The 19214-nt window shown below is 33.2% G+C and overlaps 1 protein-coding gene across 1 annotated transcript in view; it reads right to left on the bottom strand.

Moving 5' to 3' along the window:
* Positions 1 to 6171: 6171 nt before the first annotated feature.
* The window catches only part of LOC117933468 (receptor-like protein 56), a 35894-nt gene continuing 22851 nt past the window's right edge, over positions 6172 to 19214 (bottom strand). Inside the window, exons 6-10 of the mRNA XM_034854842.1 lie at positions 9487 to 9648; positions 9330 to 9404; positions 9028 to 9102; positions 8682 to 8828; positions 6172 to 8500 (exon numbers count right to left, since the gene is read on the bottom strand). Coding sequence (XP_034710733.1) covers positions 6270 to 8500; positions 8682 to 8828; positions 9028 to 9102; positions 9330 to 9404; positions 9487 to 9648 — 2690 coding nt within the window. The 3' untranslated portion in view covers positions 6172 to 6269. The remainder of the gene's footprint in view (positions 8501 to 8681; positions 8829 to 9027; positions 9103 to 9329; positions 9405 to 9486; positions 9649 to 19214) is intronic.

The raw sequence follows: 19214 nt of genomic DNA, 5'->3' as shown, positions 1-19214 counted from the left end.
CTTAATTTAAATCATTAAGTATATTAGTCATATTTGATTAATGTCGTAATTTAAATTTTAAAATTATTCTAAATATCAATCTCTTTTATCTTATTTATCTACATGTAGAGGATATTTGGTAAAATTTAATATTGATTTTTTAATAATTTAAATTCGCTTTAAATTAAACTGTTTTAAGTTTTGGGTCAAAATAGCCCTTTAGTGGGAAAAGAAAATCCATTATAACTTTTTTTTTTTTAAAACTAATATTCAAAATGACACTTTTTATTTTTGTGATAGAGGAGCCACCTCATCTTATTTTATATATATTTAAATTTAAGATGAAAGACATTTGTCAAATGTGGTTTCACTTTTAAACTTTTTGTAACGTGAAATTTAAAATATAAAATAAGTGCACACAAATAACATCATTAAAATTGAAAAATATAGAATAAGTATATAAATGTTATAGATTGAAATTCATTATTTACTAATTGATACTCTTATTTACATGAAATTAAAAATATATACTATATGATAATAAAAATTTATATATATATATATAAATTTAAGGGTTTAGTATTACTTCAATAAAGATGAATTTTTAAAGATAATAATAAATTATTATTTTATTTATCAATAAATTAATAATCTTAAAATGATAAAGTTATATGACATATAAATAAGATGAAATTAAAAATAAAATGATAAAAAAATGTAAAAATATGAAGTTAAAAGTGCAAATGTAGTTTCATTTTTGAATTTTTTGCCCTATCAATTTAATACTTTTAAACTATTTGCACTTTTTAATTTCACACTTTTGCATGTTTTTTAAATAAATTTTTTATTATCATACTTATTCATATAATTTATTAATTTATTAGTATGTTTACAAATTTAGCTTTATTAAAATAATAGTAAACTCTTAAGTTTCCATATATAAATTTTATATTATTTTAAAACATATGTTTTAAATTTCACGTAAAAAAGACTATTATTTGTACACACATAACATATATGTCTTGAAGTTACATTTTGAAACTAGTTAATGAAATTAATTTGAAAACCGCAAAATGTAATTTTTACCATTTTCATTAAATCACAAAAAATACCCACTAAACATTTACATAGTGGGAGAAAAAACAAATAATCTCATATGCCTCCACAAAGAGAGAATCTATGTATACCTAGTACTTTCTTCCTTTTTAGTTGTCCTTCTCTAACTATGGTAGTTACCCCTCTCTTTCTACCTCTTAGAATACTTGGGGGTAAATCTAGTCGAGTAGATGTGACAGTCTTTATTGGTATAGGTAAAAATATAAATGACTTTAGTGGTGGTAGAGTAGATGGTGTAAATATCTATGTTTGGGGTATGACTGATAGTGTCCTAAACTTGGATCCTAGAGGAGTAGTTAAGGAAGCATCAAAATGTAGTGAAAGGGGGTCGGCATATGGGGTAATAGGTACTAAAGGCAGGTTTGAAAAGATAATAGGTGCTAAAAGTGGGACTAAAGAGATAGTGGTTGTATTAATGTTGGGTATGAAGAGGTAGGGTGATTGTACTAATCATGAGTCTAAAGAGGTAGGGGATTGTAATGATGTTAAGTCTAAAAAGGAGATGGACTTACGACTAATGTATCTACATCTTCCTCTAGACGTCCATTGACCTTGAACAGGTGGCAATTGAGTCACCATGGATTGTGCTAGTGACCTAACTCCTCTATGCTGCACATATGGGAGGTGATAATCCTCCCAAATAATTCGCATAACATTAGTGGACATGCAAATAATACCAACAATACCAGTGCGACAAGCATCACTATCAGATACCTCCAATGCCCGACCTCCTCGAGATATGATTGATGCCATAGTCTGAATTTGTCACATAAAATGACATGAAATTATGTGCTTGAATAAATACTATACACAATATGTAAATAATAGTAAAGTGGTGGAAACCAATCAACGGGCAGGTAAGGCAGTATATTGGTATCACACAAGTCCAACGTCATCCATAAATGTAATAAAGCGATGTGTAACACTACGATACCATGCCATGTATGGAGCATGGTGGTCCATATGAGGCACTATAGGCCAACAATGACAATGTGGTCCTCTATAACATCCCATAATGCCACATAGTGCCCACGATGTTGCCTCTAATCATGTTAGGCTTGATTGTGTCGATCTATGGAGTAAAGGTTAGTATCTATGGAGGATATTAGTAGAATACCTTGTATGAGTCCAAACTGCTACAACACACGCTTAGGACAATGCCACTCAACAATATAAAAAAATATACGTGGTGACATCATCTACCAAATATCCTGATTAGTTAAACAAATGTTTAGAAATAATGTTAGTACATCATCTATGTAAGGTTACCATAATACTTGATATATTCAAATCTAAGTAAGGATATAATAAATTTTATATTATAATATTAATGTTAATAATCTTGTGAGAAAAAATTACTATTGAGCTCAAACTTGATCAGGTCATTGTCTATCAAACTCATCTCTATATGTGACTAACACATGGTGAGCAGAGTCTGTATGAGATAAGGGAACCCTCCACTTACACCCTAGTGCATCTGTCAAGAGTTCCTCATCTATATATATTGGTACATGCGGAAATGATCTACTAAGATGATTTATGAGTAATTGTTCCCATGACCATAACTGAAAAATAAACAAAATTATGTTGAACTGCACATAATTTTGACAAAAATGCATAATTAATAAGAATTGTAATTATACCTACAACAAATGTAATAGTCTTGCAATATAATATGCTCTATCTAAACTAGCTTGACATAACTCTCTATAAAGATATGCTAGTGTTGCACTCCCCCAACTATATTGTGCAATCTCAACAAATTCTCTTAACATGGGTAGAATTGCTAATTGAAGGTAGTTTCCCTTCTTATATGCAAATAATGAACTATCCACTAACAATAGAAGGTATGCTCTGACATTGAGTTGTAACATGACCTCATCTACAACCTCTAGTGGTAAGTAAGGAAAATAGGTGGCAATGAAACAAACTATAAGGGATACCCCACGAATATTGATCTCTGTGGGTCGAACACCCATAACTCCTCATAAAGTGCATGTCAATCGATATCTATAGAACTATCGATAGGAGGACCATGTACATGTAATCCGAATAAGATTGTCACGTCTTATAATGTGATGGTCATCTCATAATTGACATGTGGTATGTGTGTGTTTTTAGGCGCCACCTCTCCACTAGTGCAATAATCAAAGGCGAATCAAAGTGAATATGACCCACTCAATGCAAAATATAAAATCTAGTATGTACATTGTACAACCGAACATGATCATCTAAAACCCAATCTCGAGGAAATCTGTGCAACAAGTCAAAGCATTATCCTTATCTGGACCAACACGAATGATAGATGGCCAATGTTAATGTTGAAGACTAATCATAGATCTATCCTTAGGGTTAGGACAAACAGTTAACAACCTGGTGTCTATGTCTGCATGTGGAAAAGTACATGACCAATATTATTTGAATTTTTTACAAGTAACTTGATGTATGTAAATATGGATGGATTGACTATAAATAACAATTTTTACCAAACATGGATTTTATTATTAAAAATTTAAAAATTTCAGCAAAATCTCCCTTAAAAACCAGAGATTCCGTTTTTTTTTTTCAAGTAACTTGATATATACAAATATGAATGAATTAATAACAAGCAACAATAAAATGTTCAATAAGATGTTAACTACATATAATTTAAAACAATTAAGGTCAATACTAATAAATAAGAAAATAACAGTACAATGAGATGTTCATGAAATATATCAACTCCTATCAGTTGATTTTCTATTAGGACAAGAATGTCGATTATGACCTAATTGCTTGTAAAGTCCACATGTTTGTGGAGTTTTAGCTTTCTTTGCATCCATCTCATTATGAAAACGACTTGAAGTAGGAAATAACCAAAAGTAGATGACGACACAATGAGAATGGCACCAGCTGTGGCATCATTTTTCAGTTTGTGTAGATTGTAATGGTGACAAGTTAAGGGCGGTGGTAATTTTCACTAAGCCTTGGTTTTTACATTGTAGAGATGGTGTGGCACTATGGGGGAGAATGGTGGCACAACCAAGCTAGCGCCATTCCTGGTGCCATCTTCTCTCCTGTGAGTCTCAAGCTCACCTTCCCATGATTTGAACTGGTTTCCTTGCTCTTGACTTTCCTTATTGCTCCAATAATCACACAAAGAGACATGCTACACACAAAAAAGTAACTGGCATTTGTTTTAGGTATGTCAAAATCGACTGATTGGGGAGCATGGTTGACCTTGAAATTTAAGTACACCTATGACCTAATTTTTCCCCTATTTAATAGTCGATTTATGTCCTCGATCACCCCTCCCCCACAACCCACATATTGCTAGCCCCTAGCAATATGCAAAGTGACAAACCAAAACAAGATAAACGGTGCATGCTATAGAAAATATATGTCATGTATAAGCACCAATACTACCATGTTCCCTTGCAAAAATATTAATATGCTAAGTTGGAAAATTTTTCACGATCTAGGTTTTTCCATTAGTCACTGTTTTTGACTCCAACACTTCAAGGATCAGGTCCCTAGGCCTCCCCAAGAATATCCTAATGTTCATACTTTGTAAAATACGTTGAAAAAGTTAGACTTTATTCGTTTCAAATAAAATGCTATTGATAATTATTATTATTATTATTCATTTTTAACAAAAAAAATTTATGAAAATGTTAATATGCTTATGTTTCTAACTTATAACAAAACAATATATATTTTTAAAATATAATTTATAATTTTTTTATAAAATTACTAGTCATGTTTTAATAAAAACCATTTATTTTTTCATTAAAATACTATTGGCAATTATTATTATTATTCATTTTTAACAAAAAAAATTTACAAAAATGTTAATATTGTTATGTTTCTGATATATAATAAAATAATATATTAAAAAAATATAATTTATAATTTTATTATAATATTACTAGTCATATTTTAATAAAAACAATTTGTTTTTTTTAATTTATTTGTAATTACAAAATTATTTTCATTTTTAATAAGATTTGAACTAAATTTAATTAATATTATATAAACTGAATTCACAATGCTTTTACAAAATAAAAAAAATTTATTTTTAAAAATGATTTATCCAAACAAGTTTTTTATTTTTTTTTAAAAACTATTTTTAAAAATAACTTGTCAAATACCCTTATTTTTATAAAACATTAGAAAATTATTTTTTGGTTTTTTAACTTAAAAGCAGTTTTTAAAAAGAAGTTTTAAAAAACATGGCCAATAGGGACCTAAAATTAAGTGTTCGTTTAAATGTATATATTTTTTGTTTTTTTAAAAATATAAAATAATAATAATTTTCATATAAAAATACAAGAAAGCTTTGAGACTTGCTAAAAAAGATAATGGTTTTTTTAACACTGTTTTAAAAAATATGAAGTAAAATCTCCAATTTACAACATTTTAAAAATAACTTTTAAAGACATTAGATAAGTCCATGAATTTTTATGGAAGGGTTGCGATATTTTATATTGAATATGCCACCATTTTTAATTATTTATTTTTAAAAAACAGAAAGTATATCTAAATCAACACTAAAAAATTCATTACATAAAGTATAATCTATTTGTTATGCCATATATATATATATATATATACAAGTATCAAATGTGGGATCCCCTTGTCGGATTGGTACGACTCCCTTATCTATTTGTTGGGCATCGATAGTAAATACTGAGTCATTAGGACAACAATATTAATGGATCAAAACGCTAGGCTTAAAACCCCAAAAAACTGTTATTCATAAAGCCAATTATTAGCATTTAAAGCAATAAAGGAACGCATGAAATGTTGCAACTTGGTCAAGATAAATAGTCATCAAACATCGAAAGCCAGCCATAAAAAAGCTCCCTAAAAGAGTTATTGCTTGTCACGTCTAGAAACCAACTTTAGTTTCAGAGGGGTGTGCTCGAAAAAACTATCTGGGCACTCCTTGTTATAGGTACGTTCGCCGTTTACTTGGAGGAGGCTAGTCGGGAAGGAAATTGTTGGCCGTGCACCAACATCAAATACTACTCCACAAATATTATTTATGAAGAAGAAGAGAAGATGAAAGCAAGAAAAAGGCTGAATAATTTATTGTATAACAATTCATTTATGAGTAAGTAAAACAGATTTGCGCTTAATACAATTGTCAAATTTATATTCCAAACAACTAAAATAATTAGCTATTTATGAAACTAAGCAGATAGCTTGAGAAGCACATCAGAAGCAAAATAATAGCATGAATATAGACATTCTTCTATGAGATTGAACCATCTCCATCGCCAGTATGGATTAATATAAAGAAGCGTAGCAAATCCCAATAAGATTATGGTATATGATGCAACAAAACTTGCAGAGAACACAACAGGATCTATGTGATACCACTTTCCTTCACCTTCATCTGGCGATACTGTTGGCGAGCCCGGTGACTCCTCATCGGTATCACATTTGTTTTTTATCATCGATCCACAAAGAAAAGGATTACCATCATAACTGCTCTCGTCAAATGTCCCAAATTGGTTCTTATCTGTAATTTTACCTGAAAGGTTGTTGTGAGCCACACTGAACACCGCTAGAAAATTTAAACCAGCAAGTTCTGAAGGGATTTCTCCACTCAGATTGTTGTGAGAAAGATCCAAACTCTCAAGACTGGAAAGATTTGAGAAACTCTTCGGGATAAATCCAGTAAGGTGATTGTAGGACAAATTCAATGCATGAATCGAACTCAACTGTCCCAGTTCATATGGGATATCACCTGTGAGGTTATTGCATGACAAATCCAATCCAGACATAAAGTTTAGGATATCACCTTTGTAAGTGTCGTGCCTGTTCTTGGTGATAAATTCAATTTGATCTTGCTTTTCTTGCTGGTGATCATTCTTTTCACCACCTCTTTCATGTATTTTGTAGAAATCCCTCTCTATACGGCTTTTTCTGTAAATGTAAGTGACAAACCTTTCAACGCCCATGAGAGAGTTCTGTCTAAACACATCCTCATTAAACCCTCTATTCCCGAAGGACAAATTTCTGAAGCATTGGGGAATTGGCCCAGAGAAATTATTACTAGACAAATCCATTATACTTATCTTGTTCAGTTGACACAAGAATTTGGGAATCTGACCCTTGAAGTTATTTTCCCTCAAGGAAAAAATCCTCAAGCTGGAAAGAGCACTAAAAGACTTGGGAATATTGCCAGAAAGGCTGTTGTCTCCAAGATCCAATGTTAGCAATTCTGAGGAGTTGAGAAAGTCTTCTGGTATTGATCCTGTGAATCCGTTTCCTTTCAAATGCACATGCATGAGAAATTTTGAGGTTTTGAGAGAAGGTAAGGACCCAGCAAATAAGTTATCAGAAAGGTCTAAAAGCTTTAGCCAGGCAAATTCATGGGGGACCTGACCATGGAAAGAGTTATTACTCAAGATGAGAGTATCCAAATATGTCATGTTAGGCATCCATGTAGGAATTTTACCTGACATATAGTTGTTGCTCACATCCAGGAATCGTAGCTGATTGCATTCTGACAATCCATTGGATAGTGTCCCTGTGAAGTGATTATTGTTCAAACCAAGAAATGATAATTCAGGCATGTTGAACCGTGTTGAAAATATTGGGCCATGTAGTCTGTTGTTTGATAATTTCAAGATGAATAAACGAGGACATCTTTCAACCAACAGCACCGGTACTTCTCCTGAGAAGTTATTGTTGGACAAGTCCAAAGTATCCAAGGTGCTACTTTGGTTACCAATCGAGGATGGAATATGACCTTCCAAGCCATTTCCCGACAAATTCAGGTATCTCAGATAGGGAAACATCTCCTTCATATTTTCTTGAAGTTGCCCACCAAGGTGGTTGTGTGAAGCATCCACCCACAAAGTATATATATTAGGATAAGGTGGAAGTGGAAATTCACCCCTTAAAGAGTTATTCCTCAGATTTAGAAATTCTAATCTTCTGTTGTTTTCAAGTATCACACTGGGGAACTCTCCTTTCAAGTCATTGTGAGGCAGATCAACCGCTATCAGGTCATACTGTTGAGACAGGAACTTAGGAATAGTGCCGGTTTGCTTGTTTAGATTACAGTATGCCAACGAAAGAATCTTCAACTGAAACTGGGGAACCCAACTTGTACTTTCAGTTTCCACTTCAAATATGTCGCTGTCACTTGATAGAACAACCACTTCAAGCTTGGAATGATTAGAAAATGCACTAAATGACAATCGACCCTCCAAACGGTTATAACCGAGATCAAGGTACTCAAGAGACGTGAGGTTACTTATCAATGATGAAGGGATCTTTCCTGTGAACTGGTTTAAAGAGAGATCTAACAGCTTGAGGGACCTCATGTTACTTAGACAAGGGGGAAACATCCCATCCAAGGAGTTCCCACTGAGATCTAACTCTTGAAGATTCTTCAGTTTGCAAAACCCTGCAAAACCCGCCCATTATAACATTGTTAATCTACTTCCTCATTAATTTTTGTTTTGCCATAGAAGCTTACTGTAATGGGCCATTATAACTTAATTTTTTTTTCATTAAAATAAAAAATATAAAGCCTTAATTAACCACCTAACAGACATAGCTAGCCCAGTGTTTCATTTGATTCTTACCTTCAACGGGCAAAGGGCCGGTGAGTTGGTTGTCTGCCAAAGATAAAGCCTGCAGAGAAGTCAGGTTCCATATATATGGAGGAATGCTCCCAGTGAAATGATTGTTAGACAGATCCAGGACCTCCAAATTGTTGAAGGGCACTAAACCTACCAAAAATTCATTAGAAATTGATCATTTTAATATGGTTCATAAAAATTCAGTGGAATTTTACTGTATAATAAAATATTTATAGAACTTTGGCAATTGGAAATTAAAATAATTGGGCAAGTTTGGTTCTGAAAATTAATTGTGTGAATGGGGATATTACTGGAAAACAAAACAGAAGGAATAAACTCTTTCCCTTGCCTTGAGTTGTTTGGATGCCGCTGAGTTGATTCTCTCTCAAAATTAGGGTCTTCAAGTTGCTCATGTTAGCTAGCTCTGCAACCAAGCAAATGAAGTAGGTTAAAATAATGAAAGAGATAGACCATTTAGGATTAAGGAAACATTGTTAGGCTTCTTGTTTCGGAAAATTGGCCAAACATTTTGCTAATTGGGGTTAATATTAACAAAAAACCGATATAATTCACTAATTTTTATTGTATAACACATAATTTAGCAAGTTCACGTAATTCTGATATGCTTGCATTCCCCCTCCCCCCCCTTACCTTGTGTCTTTAGGGAGCCATTGAGATTATTGTTCCTTAGATCCAACGTCTCCAAGTCTTTAAAATTTGATAGTTCTGCATAAAAAAGAAATATGAAGATACAAATAACACATGAAGCTTATAGATTTCTTTGAACTGATATCAAATATAGACATGCCTTTAGCGGACAACGATCCTTCGAAGTTATAATTCTGTCCAATTATCAGATTCTGAAGGGACGGGAGCGCAGTACTTAATGACTGGAAGATGCTGTCGTCCAATTGGTTTCCACTAAGATCCAAGGTCACAAGCTTTTTCCAATTTGAGATGCTTTTAGAACCTGCAAGAAGGAAATTGGTTGTATAAATTTTGTAAATACTTTGGGTCTAGTACAAAAATATATTTTTCGGTACTTACAGAAAAAATACCACCAATCAGATGATGCTACCTATACATTTTTAGATTATAATGTTTGTACCATAGTTCAAATATTTGTTTATACTCTTTACTTTACTCCTATTTGTTTGTACCTTTATTTAATGATATCTCACCATAGACGTTCAATGGTTTTGATATTTTATTCAGTAGATGTCATTATGGTAGCTTAATAGTTTCCTAATACTTCTTTATATATGATCAAGTAAAATAGCTAAGGTTATATACTATATGTGTCAGCATGCACATGCATGTAGGCATGTTCTCTTATTCTAGGTCCTATCAATAGGCCTCATCCTACTAGATTTTTGTTGGAGATTGTGGTAAAAGCAATGTTTTTGACAAAAAGAAAAAAGAAAAAAAAAAAGAAATTGAAAATCTAAATCCATATGCTTTTTGAAATTATTTATCAAATTAATGCTTCCCAGTCATCTCATTGTCCACTAAAGTTGAGTTTCAAGTTTTTCAACTTGATGTGAAATTAGCTTTTCTCTAATTGTGGATTGGAAGAATGGTGATACATTTTAACTAACTTCAAGGTTATATTAAGAAAAGATAAGAAGGCAAAGTTTACCAACTAAATAAATCTTTCTATGGTCCTAAAGCAAGCTTCATGGTCATGGAATAGCAAGACTTACAAATACTCTCATCAAAATGAGTTTCAAATAGGCAAAAGTGAACAATCATTGTATATGAATCAAAGGAAGACTCTTATTGCATGCCTATATGTTTATAATTTGATCTATAGTACTCATGTGACCTTAAAATGATAGAAAAAAAAAAAAAAATCTCATGAGAAAGGATCCAATTTGGGATAAGATTCAAGTTTGGCGATCAAATGGGGGGTTTTTGTTTTCTCTGAAAAAAAGTACGCTGAAGATTATGGAGAAAATTTCTTGTGCTCATTGGCAAGTGAGTGACCAAATATATATTGCCTTGAATGAATAAAAACTATAGATGGATGATGGGCACCAAAAGCTTATGAATGGAAAATCTAGGATTGGATGATTGATCACCTCCACCTTATTGAAAAGATTACAAATGCTTGATGGTTTCATAACTTATCCTACAAATATTAGGTCATGCATAGTTTATCTAGTAGTCAACCTTATTTGAAGACTAACAAAAAGGATAAAACATAATTGTAAGGGTGTGGATATCCCTTTCCATGTGGTAAGATCTAAAAAACATCACACTATCTCCATATGCTAGCTTGGCATGACATCATTAGGGGACCTGCCCTACTACAACACAATAAATATGATTAATCCATTACCGTTATTATTCCACAAAGACGACCACTACAAATAGGCTTAACCTCATCTAAGGGATGAACCGCCATTAGTTACATAACGACCAAAACCTCAAAGATGGATGTAATCAATATCATTCAAAGCAATATATAACCAATACCATCTATTATTATCTTCCCATAAATGATCCACTAGAAGATAACTATAAGAAGAGACCTAATCTCCAAGATAACATACTGGTTTGTTTTTAAATCATGGTATTTTTAGATATTCAAAAGAGTATTTTATGAAGCAAAAGCATACAAGTCAACCAACTTAAAACTATAATTAAGCTATTACCCTCCTTGGAAATAATTGTGGAATATGTTGAGAATTGATGTAGACACAAGGGTAGAAACTCTTGATTAGCTATTAAAAAGGATAAGCAAGGGGAATATCAAGATATTGGTTTCTTTTGATTAGATTCATTGTGAATCATTTTAGATCAATTATGTGTGGTTCTATGATTAGGTTAGAGATAATATAGGGCTTAATTGTAGAAGATATTTTGAATTCTGTAAGTGGAGGAGAAATTTATTTAGTTTTGATCCTATCTATGTGTTAATCTAAGTCTTCCCATGATTCTTTCTAGATGATCTTCATTAATTGTTAGATTCCCATTTTTTATTGTTGTTACTTGTTACTACATTGAAATTGATTCGAAAATTACATTTTAATCCTTATACAATTGTTTGATTTTGATTTGTTCTTCATTAGAAAACATAATAAATTTATATTTTCACAACCAAATTTAAAATATTAAGATCATAACATTCAATCCTTATGGAGATGATTGAATGTTGTACTACAAGTGTTTAATGGTTTAGGATACTTTTTACTTGGAAAGTGAACATGAGACAAATTTATTGCTAGCCTTTCCAAGAAAACAAATTTTATAAAGCCTAACCAAAGTTAGGTACACATACTAGTTCATTTTTTTCTATTCACCTCATGCTTTAAGCCATAACTAAATTGATCGTGGGAAATAGAATGAACTAACTGGCTTATCCCTAACACTCCTTTGTGTATATTTGGAGGAGGAAAAAAATGAGGTATGTTTGTCCAAAACTAAAAAAGGCCACACTAGATTGACACCGTCTATGAGAAACAAACATAAAAGCCATCAATTTCACTCAATCATATTAACCATGGTCTAAACTTGAACGAATAGTAGGCACCCTTGTGATGATAATCAGTTATTAGGAATCCAAATGCAGATGAAGGAAATGGAAAGAAGACTTTTAAGGGAAAAGACAGAGATGATGCACTAGCTTGATAAGTTGAACTAGTGTAACAAGGAGCTTACCCATGAAAATGCATGACTTAGAGGGAAAATGCATGAAGTCAATAGATGACAAAGTCTCCTTAACCCACAACTATCTTGTAGAAGTCGAATAAGAGGGACCAAACACAAAATAAGTAGATCCCGCCAACTCTAAGGGAGCATGACAAAGCCTAATGCCATTGAGAAATGAGTAAGCTCCCACCAAGCCATGATAGGTAGATCCCCTTTAATTACATACATTGTGGAGCCCTTTACCTTGCAAGTGATGCATAGAATTACTTCCATACCATTTCGTGAAGTTATCCTTAAGGAGGAAGCAACCAAGGGGTTTGTAATTCCTAAATGCAACATGTTTGATAGGATAGGTGACCTCATTGGAACACCTATTGCATATTAGATAGATGGTGACCTCATTGGAGCACCTATTGCATATTAGATAGATGGTGATTGTAATGCAAGGAAATAACTTGTTACTTTCCAAAGTTTTCTTATGTAGCGTATAAGGACTAACCTTTCTGTGGTTTACCACTTATTGCTTAACGCTATTTGAATTTTGAGGGGTTAGGAGTTGTATTTAGAGCTCAATACATCTAGTCTATATAGTTTAAAAAGGGATTAGAAGTCCTGTTTTAGTTTTGAAAAGCCACTAATGAATCGATACAAATGTATATACAATGGTTCAACATTTTTTTTTATAAGTAAAAAGGATGATATATTAAAGGCGCTAGTAAAAAGGCACATCAAAGTACAAACGAAGTATATAATTAAAGCTAAAAGGAAAGTAATAGAAGGAAAAGAAAAAAAAAACACCCATCTCTTTAACAATGACAACCCCCAAGCAAGTTGGAATGCCACAAGCATGAGCTCCAAAAATCATAGGATGCCCTTAACCTACATCAACTAACACAACCTAGAAAGAACACAAATTCCCCTATGAACCTACATCTTCCAAATTGGAAATGAAAAAGCTACCTCACGAAACAACCGTTGAATTCCCAATGCTCATTTTCTTTCCTTGATAGTAAGTGAATAACTATTGTAATTAATAAGATATTCTAGTTTTCAGATTTTCCTCTCCAAATGAGATGATAAGAGAGGTTTTGTCTTTCCCCTTGAGACCTTTAACCCCATGCCTATTTTTTTTGCCTTCATTTTCCTTAGTAGAGAGTTGATATATTTTTTAAAATCTGTAGCAGGCATCGCATAAAGGTATTAAAATTAACAAACATATTGGGAAGGTTATCAAGGCTATGCTCTTCCCCTATTGAAACACATCTAGGCCCCACAACCTTAAAGGGCTCCAACTCCTTAGCCCTGATTACCATATCCTTACCTAAAGGATCTTTTGCAACATTCCCTAAGAAATCCAACAAATTTCCATCCTAAAGTATCATCCTTAGGGGTCAACACCCAGAATCCATAGGCCTCAAGGCTTACCTGACCTTTGATTGAAATGTTGGACCATTGCCGAGAATGGGACCTAGTAGAAAAAGAACAAAGAGCAGGGAGAAGAAATGACCTACCTTCAAAACCTGTTGCTTTTTGTTAAAAGAGCCTCATTGACTTTTGAAAACCACTTCATTGAACCAAGAAAAGTCTCTTTTAAAAGATGATCAATGAAGGTCACCATGGGGAATGCCAAAGCTTCTTCTATAGAAGGAAAACATTGAACATCCTCTTAAGCCTTAAAACCCACAACTCTATTAAAGGGGTTGTAAAAAAGACCTTTGGGGTAATCCTTTGAGCATGACCCATCTTTAGCAAGTCCACCATAGTTCCTTCCAATTGAGTTTAAGACTTCTGCTATGGGTAAACCCGAAAAGGACTTGAAAAGGCTTCCAACAACCATGATTAAGTCTTTAGAAGACTCAAGGCCTAATGACCCACCAGGAGACCCATAAAGCCTAATGACCTTGTTGTTTTCTTTTTCAGAATAATTTGTCTCCATTATTGCGTGCAATGAAAGACTTGGCTTTATCCCCAACACTTGCAAATCTCCTCTAACATGTTTCCTATTGTCCTACTTCACTTCTCCTTATTGTGCGTGCACTACCCACCATTTCATCTCTAACCTCTAGATTTCTAAAACTCCCCTTAGAGTTTAACCATGGTGAAACTTCTCACCAAAATTATATGGCAAAGACAACTTCTCACAACAATTAGTTAGCAAAGACAACTTCTCTATCCATAACCAACAATCAGTTCCTCCTACTAGATTTAATGAGAATTCTAGCCCAATTCAGGTGATGCCTCTTTGCCGTCTCTCCTCATCAACTGTCACAAAACCTTCATAAGTTGTACTAGGTTGGTACCTTTAACTTTTAGAGAGATGTGAACATGTTGTAAACTTAGTTTACAATAAATTCACATATGGGAGTGTCCAGAACTTGTGTTGAACATAAAGGTAGACTAAATGGAAGCAAGGTAAAGGGTATATCAGTTTATGGGATATTCAAGTGGATTTTAGGATTATTACTTTACAGTCAAGATTATCAGAAGATATTTGTTGCTACAAATGCTGGATTTTTGGTGAAGACTATATAATATGTAATAAGACAAATAGTGATATAGATTGGACAACATTAGAAGATAATCCTACTATACAAAAGATACTATGGATCCAGAGGTATAAAGACACACCATTCCTATTACTTCCAGTACATGAGTACCTCATCATAATGGGAGGTTTATACCCTACATATTATAATGAAGTAATGAGCGTGTTGGTGCTCATAACTCAACAAGAAGTTATGAAAGGATAGTTACAATCCTTGTGATTCTAATGTAATCTAGGTTCCTGTAGAAATATTTGAAGGGATTAATGCTGTAGGTGTAAGTTAGTCTATAAGAGGAACAAAGGAGTAGATGGAAAAGGTGGAGATTTATGTGGCTAGGTTATAGCAAAAGGTTATAGTTTGAAACATTGTTTCAACTACAAGAAACCTTTTCACTAATAGCCATACTCAAATCTATTAGAGTACTCATATCCATTGCGGTGTATCTCATTTATGGGGTACTGCAATAGGATGTCAAGATAGTGTTATTAATTTATTATCTTAATATTAGCATCTACATGATGTAATGAGATATTTTAATAGCAAAGGGCCTTGTGTGTACAAGAAGGAGAAATGAAGCGTGATGGTGCTTTAAGATCTTGTAGATAGATGACAATCTACTCCTTGGGAATGATGTAGAGATATTGTCATAAATCAAGATAAGTTTTTTACTCAATTCTAAAAGGGACGTAATGTATTCTTAGGTTTAAAGTCCTTAAGTATTACAAGAATTGGAAAAGTGTATTATGTTAAGCATATACTCAAGTATATATCTCTAGAGAACGAAGGATTATGGGCTTGTGTTCCAAAATGTTGAGATAGTATAGAGGTGCATCACATACATTAGTGTCCTCATCATGGGAAACCCATCCCAGCAACTTAGACAAGTCATCCCTCCGAGTAGCACACTATAATCTTTATTGAATTGCCAAAATCTATGAACTGATTGTAGATAACTTATCGACTTATAAGGAACCCATGACTTGTATCCTCTGTGCAACTCTTAATGCACTCAAGTCATGTATAATGTATGCGATATGTGCTAAATCCTCACATTAATGTCAATGCATAAAAGAGATAGCAAAAGGACAATCAAGTCTGACTTTGTTACTTTATGTCTTGCTTTTAGGGACTTAATCCCAACGAAGACAACATTGAAATAGTGGAGGTTGACTAAGAGGGGAGAAAAGACTAGAAGAAATATGATATTAGAAGGTATGAACAACCTCACCTAATATATACACCACTACTTAAGGTATTATACCAAAAAATTCTCCAAGAAATTAAAGCCTTGGGAGACTTTTGGCCTCCCTAATCTCTACATCAGGAGTAGTAGAGTGGCACCTTAATAGATATTTTTACTTCCTTGAAGATCATAACTACTAGATCGATGAATATTGTGGTTTGAAAAGGTGTGTGGATGAGATGATCAAGTAAGAAAAATTGAAGGAGTTCATTGATAACAAATGAACTAAAAGAGGAGAAACCCATGATAAAGAAGAATGAATTTCATCACCACCAAGAAAATTAACCCCCACCATAGTGATTGCCACTATTCATGGTTAACCATTGGCTATTTGTGACTAAAAGACAGAACTTTAGGAGCTATGTCGATAAGGTCTCGAAGAATTAGCCACCCACATGGTCATGAAAGTAACTTATGAAGGATCGATCATAACTTACTCACCTTCTCTAGCCAAGATTTAGGACAAATTAAGATCCTTTATTATGATCTTTTACTTAAAATGCTAAAGGTTGCAAACTTTAAAGTTTGACAGGTTCTAATCGACCTAGGTAGCACAATTGATATCTCTTCCTAGGTAATGTATGAATGATGTGACTAACCAAAGAAATGCTACAAGCACTCTCATGTACCCTCATCAAGTTAGACATCAATTAACCTCTTGGGAGAAATCATGATTCTACCCATGATAGTAAGACCTATCAAATGCCCTACATTATTTGTGATGGTAGACAAACCATCTCCATAGAACATCATCATAAGATGACTTGAGAGACACAATCTACCAACTACTTCCTATTCCCATAACCAAAACATCAAATTTCCTAGCAAAGAGGGAACCTATCTCCTTTAAGGGGACGAAGCAATGACCTAAACATGCCATGTAATGATTTTTATTAAAAAGATTAGTAAAAGTTAGTCAAAGCAAGAAACTCAAACCATTGCTAACCCTTAAATAAAAATCATCGGGTGATTAGGAAATGAAGGGTGACAAGAACCAATATGGTAGTTGCTAATAGCAAAAAAGTTGGAACTAATGCTAAAAATCTATTTAAAAAATGTAATGATCTGAAGACTACTCATGATACAAGAGAAAGCACAACTCCAAAAGGTGTTAAAGGAAAACCAAGATATTTCCACCTGGAAAGTCGAAATCATGTTAGGATATCACCAGACCATGACACCTATTAAAAAATAAAATAAAAAATTAGTTGTACACATTGAAATGACAACAAGCCATTACAAAGGAAGTCACTTGACTCTTAGCCATAGGATTCATCAACGAAGTCTATTACCTTAATTGGCTAGCCAACCTAGTTGTGGTCCTTAAGAAGAATGGGGCATGGAAAATCTTGATAAATCATATAGATCTTGATAAAACATGTCTAAAAGATAGTTATCCACTCTTAAAGATTGATCAGCTAGTCGATGCTACTACTAGACATGAGTTATTAACCTTTATTGATGATAGAACTCCCTATGCTTTCATTACTAAAGAAGGATTGTTATGTTACAAAGTGATACCTTTCGAACTTAAAATTATGGGGGACACCTATTGGCATATGATAAATTAAATTCACTAAAGAAATAGGGTAGACTATAAAAGTTTACATGGATGACATGTTAATCAAAAGCAAGCAAAAAATGAACCACTACAAGCATCTCATCCATGTCTTCACCATATTGCAAAGGCACTAAATAAAGTTAAATACCATCAAATATGTCGTAGGTGTTTCCTCTAGCAAGTTGTTGGGATTCTTAGTGACGCAACAAGGAATAAAGGCCAACTTTGAACAAATCTGGGTTGTCTTTCAGATGCCATTTATTATCACCACAAAGGAGGTACAAAAATTACTGGGTTGATTAGTTGCATTAGTATGATTCATAGTTAGGACCATAGATAAATGCTAACTCATCTTAGAATTATTGGAAAAATAATTAGAATGCAGTTGGAATAACACCTATGAGGATGCCTTCTTGAAACTTGAAGAATATCTAACAATTCACTTAATCTTGGTTACATTAGGAACAAAAAAAATCCTATGTTGTACCTAACCATCTCACAATGTGCTATCAGTTATGCACTCATTAAGGGAGAACAAAGAGGAACATAATACCCGATATACTCTATTAGAAAAACACTCATACATGCAGAGAATCACTATGTACCCATAGAATTAATGACCTTTTTCACTACAAATAGTATCTAAGAAGCTAAGGCCATACTTTCAAGTACATACCATAAAAATCATGACAAAATGGTTGTTGCGCATGATTCTAGCCAAAGCCAACCTCTTAGGGAGAATGATCAATTGGTTAATTGAACTCAACGAATTCAATATAAGACATGACCCATCCCTAACTTTCAAAGCCCATGTTGTTGCAAATTTCGTAGTTGACTTCAATGGTAAGCCTTACTTTAGTGAGGACAATGATATAATTGAAAAAAATAGACATTATATGTGGACATATCATAACTCACACACTCCCAAGGATTAAGGTATGCTTAAATCCTTGATTGGAGTTAATATAAAGCAAACTATCCAATTAGGATCCAAAATCACCAAAAATAAAGCAAAATATGAGGCCTAGCTTGCATGATTGTGGTTAGCTGAGTGTAAAGACAATCATGCTCTAAATCTTTAGTGATTCCAAACTCATGGTTGGACAAGTTATATGAATCTTTCAGGCATGAGATCCAACCATAGCGAAATATCTTAAAAAAGGTTTGGGAAATGGTGTAGTGATTCTAAGAAGTCACTATAACTCGTGTCCTTTAGCCTTGGAACCAAGAGTTAGAATTTTTAGCTATTAGAGTTTCTAAAGGAGTAGCACTTGATAAAGACTTCCTATTAGAATGAGTAGACATCCCTAATATAGATGGGTCCATACTGGTCTATATCATTCATAAAAGAAACATAGAATTGATGAAACCTTATGTCTAATATTTAAAAGATGGTGTAATACTAGACACTAAAAAGATGGGCAAAATCTATGCAAAAGTGCATCCCAGTCATTTGCAAAATGAGGCTTGAACATAATCAAACCCATGCCATTAACACCAAGGTAAAAATAGTATATGCTCCTAGCTACATT

This window comes from Vitis riparia, chromosome 16 (genome assembly GCF_004353265.1).
Source record: "Vitis riparia cultivar Riparia Gloire de Montpellier isolate 1030 chromosome 16, EGFV_Vit.rip_1.0, whole genome shotgun sequence".
In the NCBI taxonomy this organism is placed as follows: domain Eukaryota; kingdom Viridiplantae; phylum Streptophyta; class Magnoliopsida; order Vitales; family Vitaceae; genus Vitis; species Vitis riparia.
Note: the sequence above shows the minus strand (reverse complement) of the source record. Positions and strands in the feature narration are given on the sequence as shown.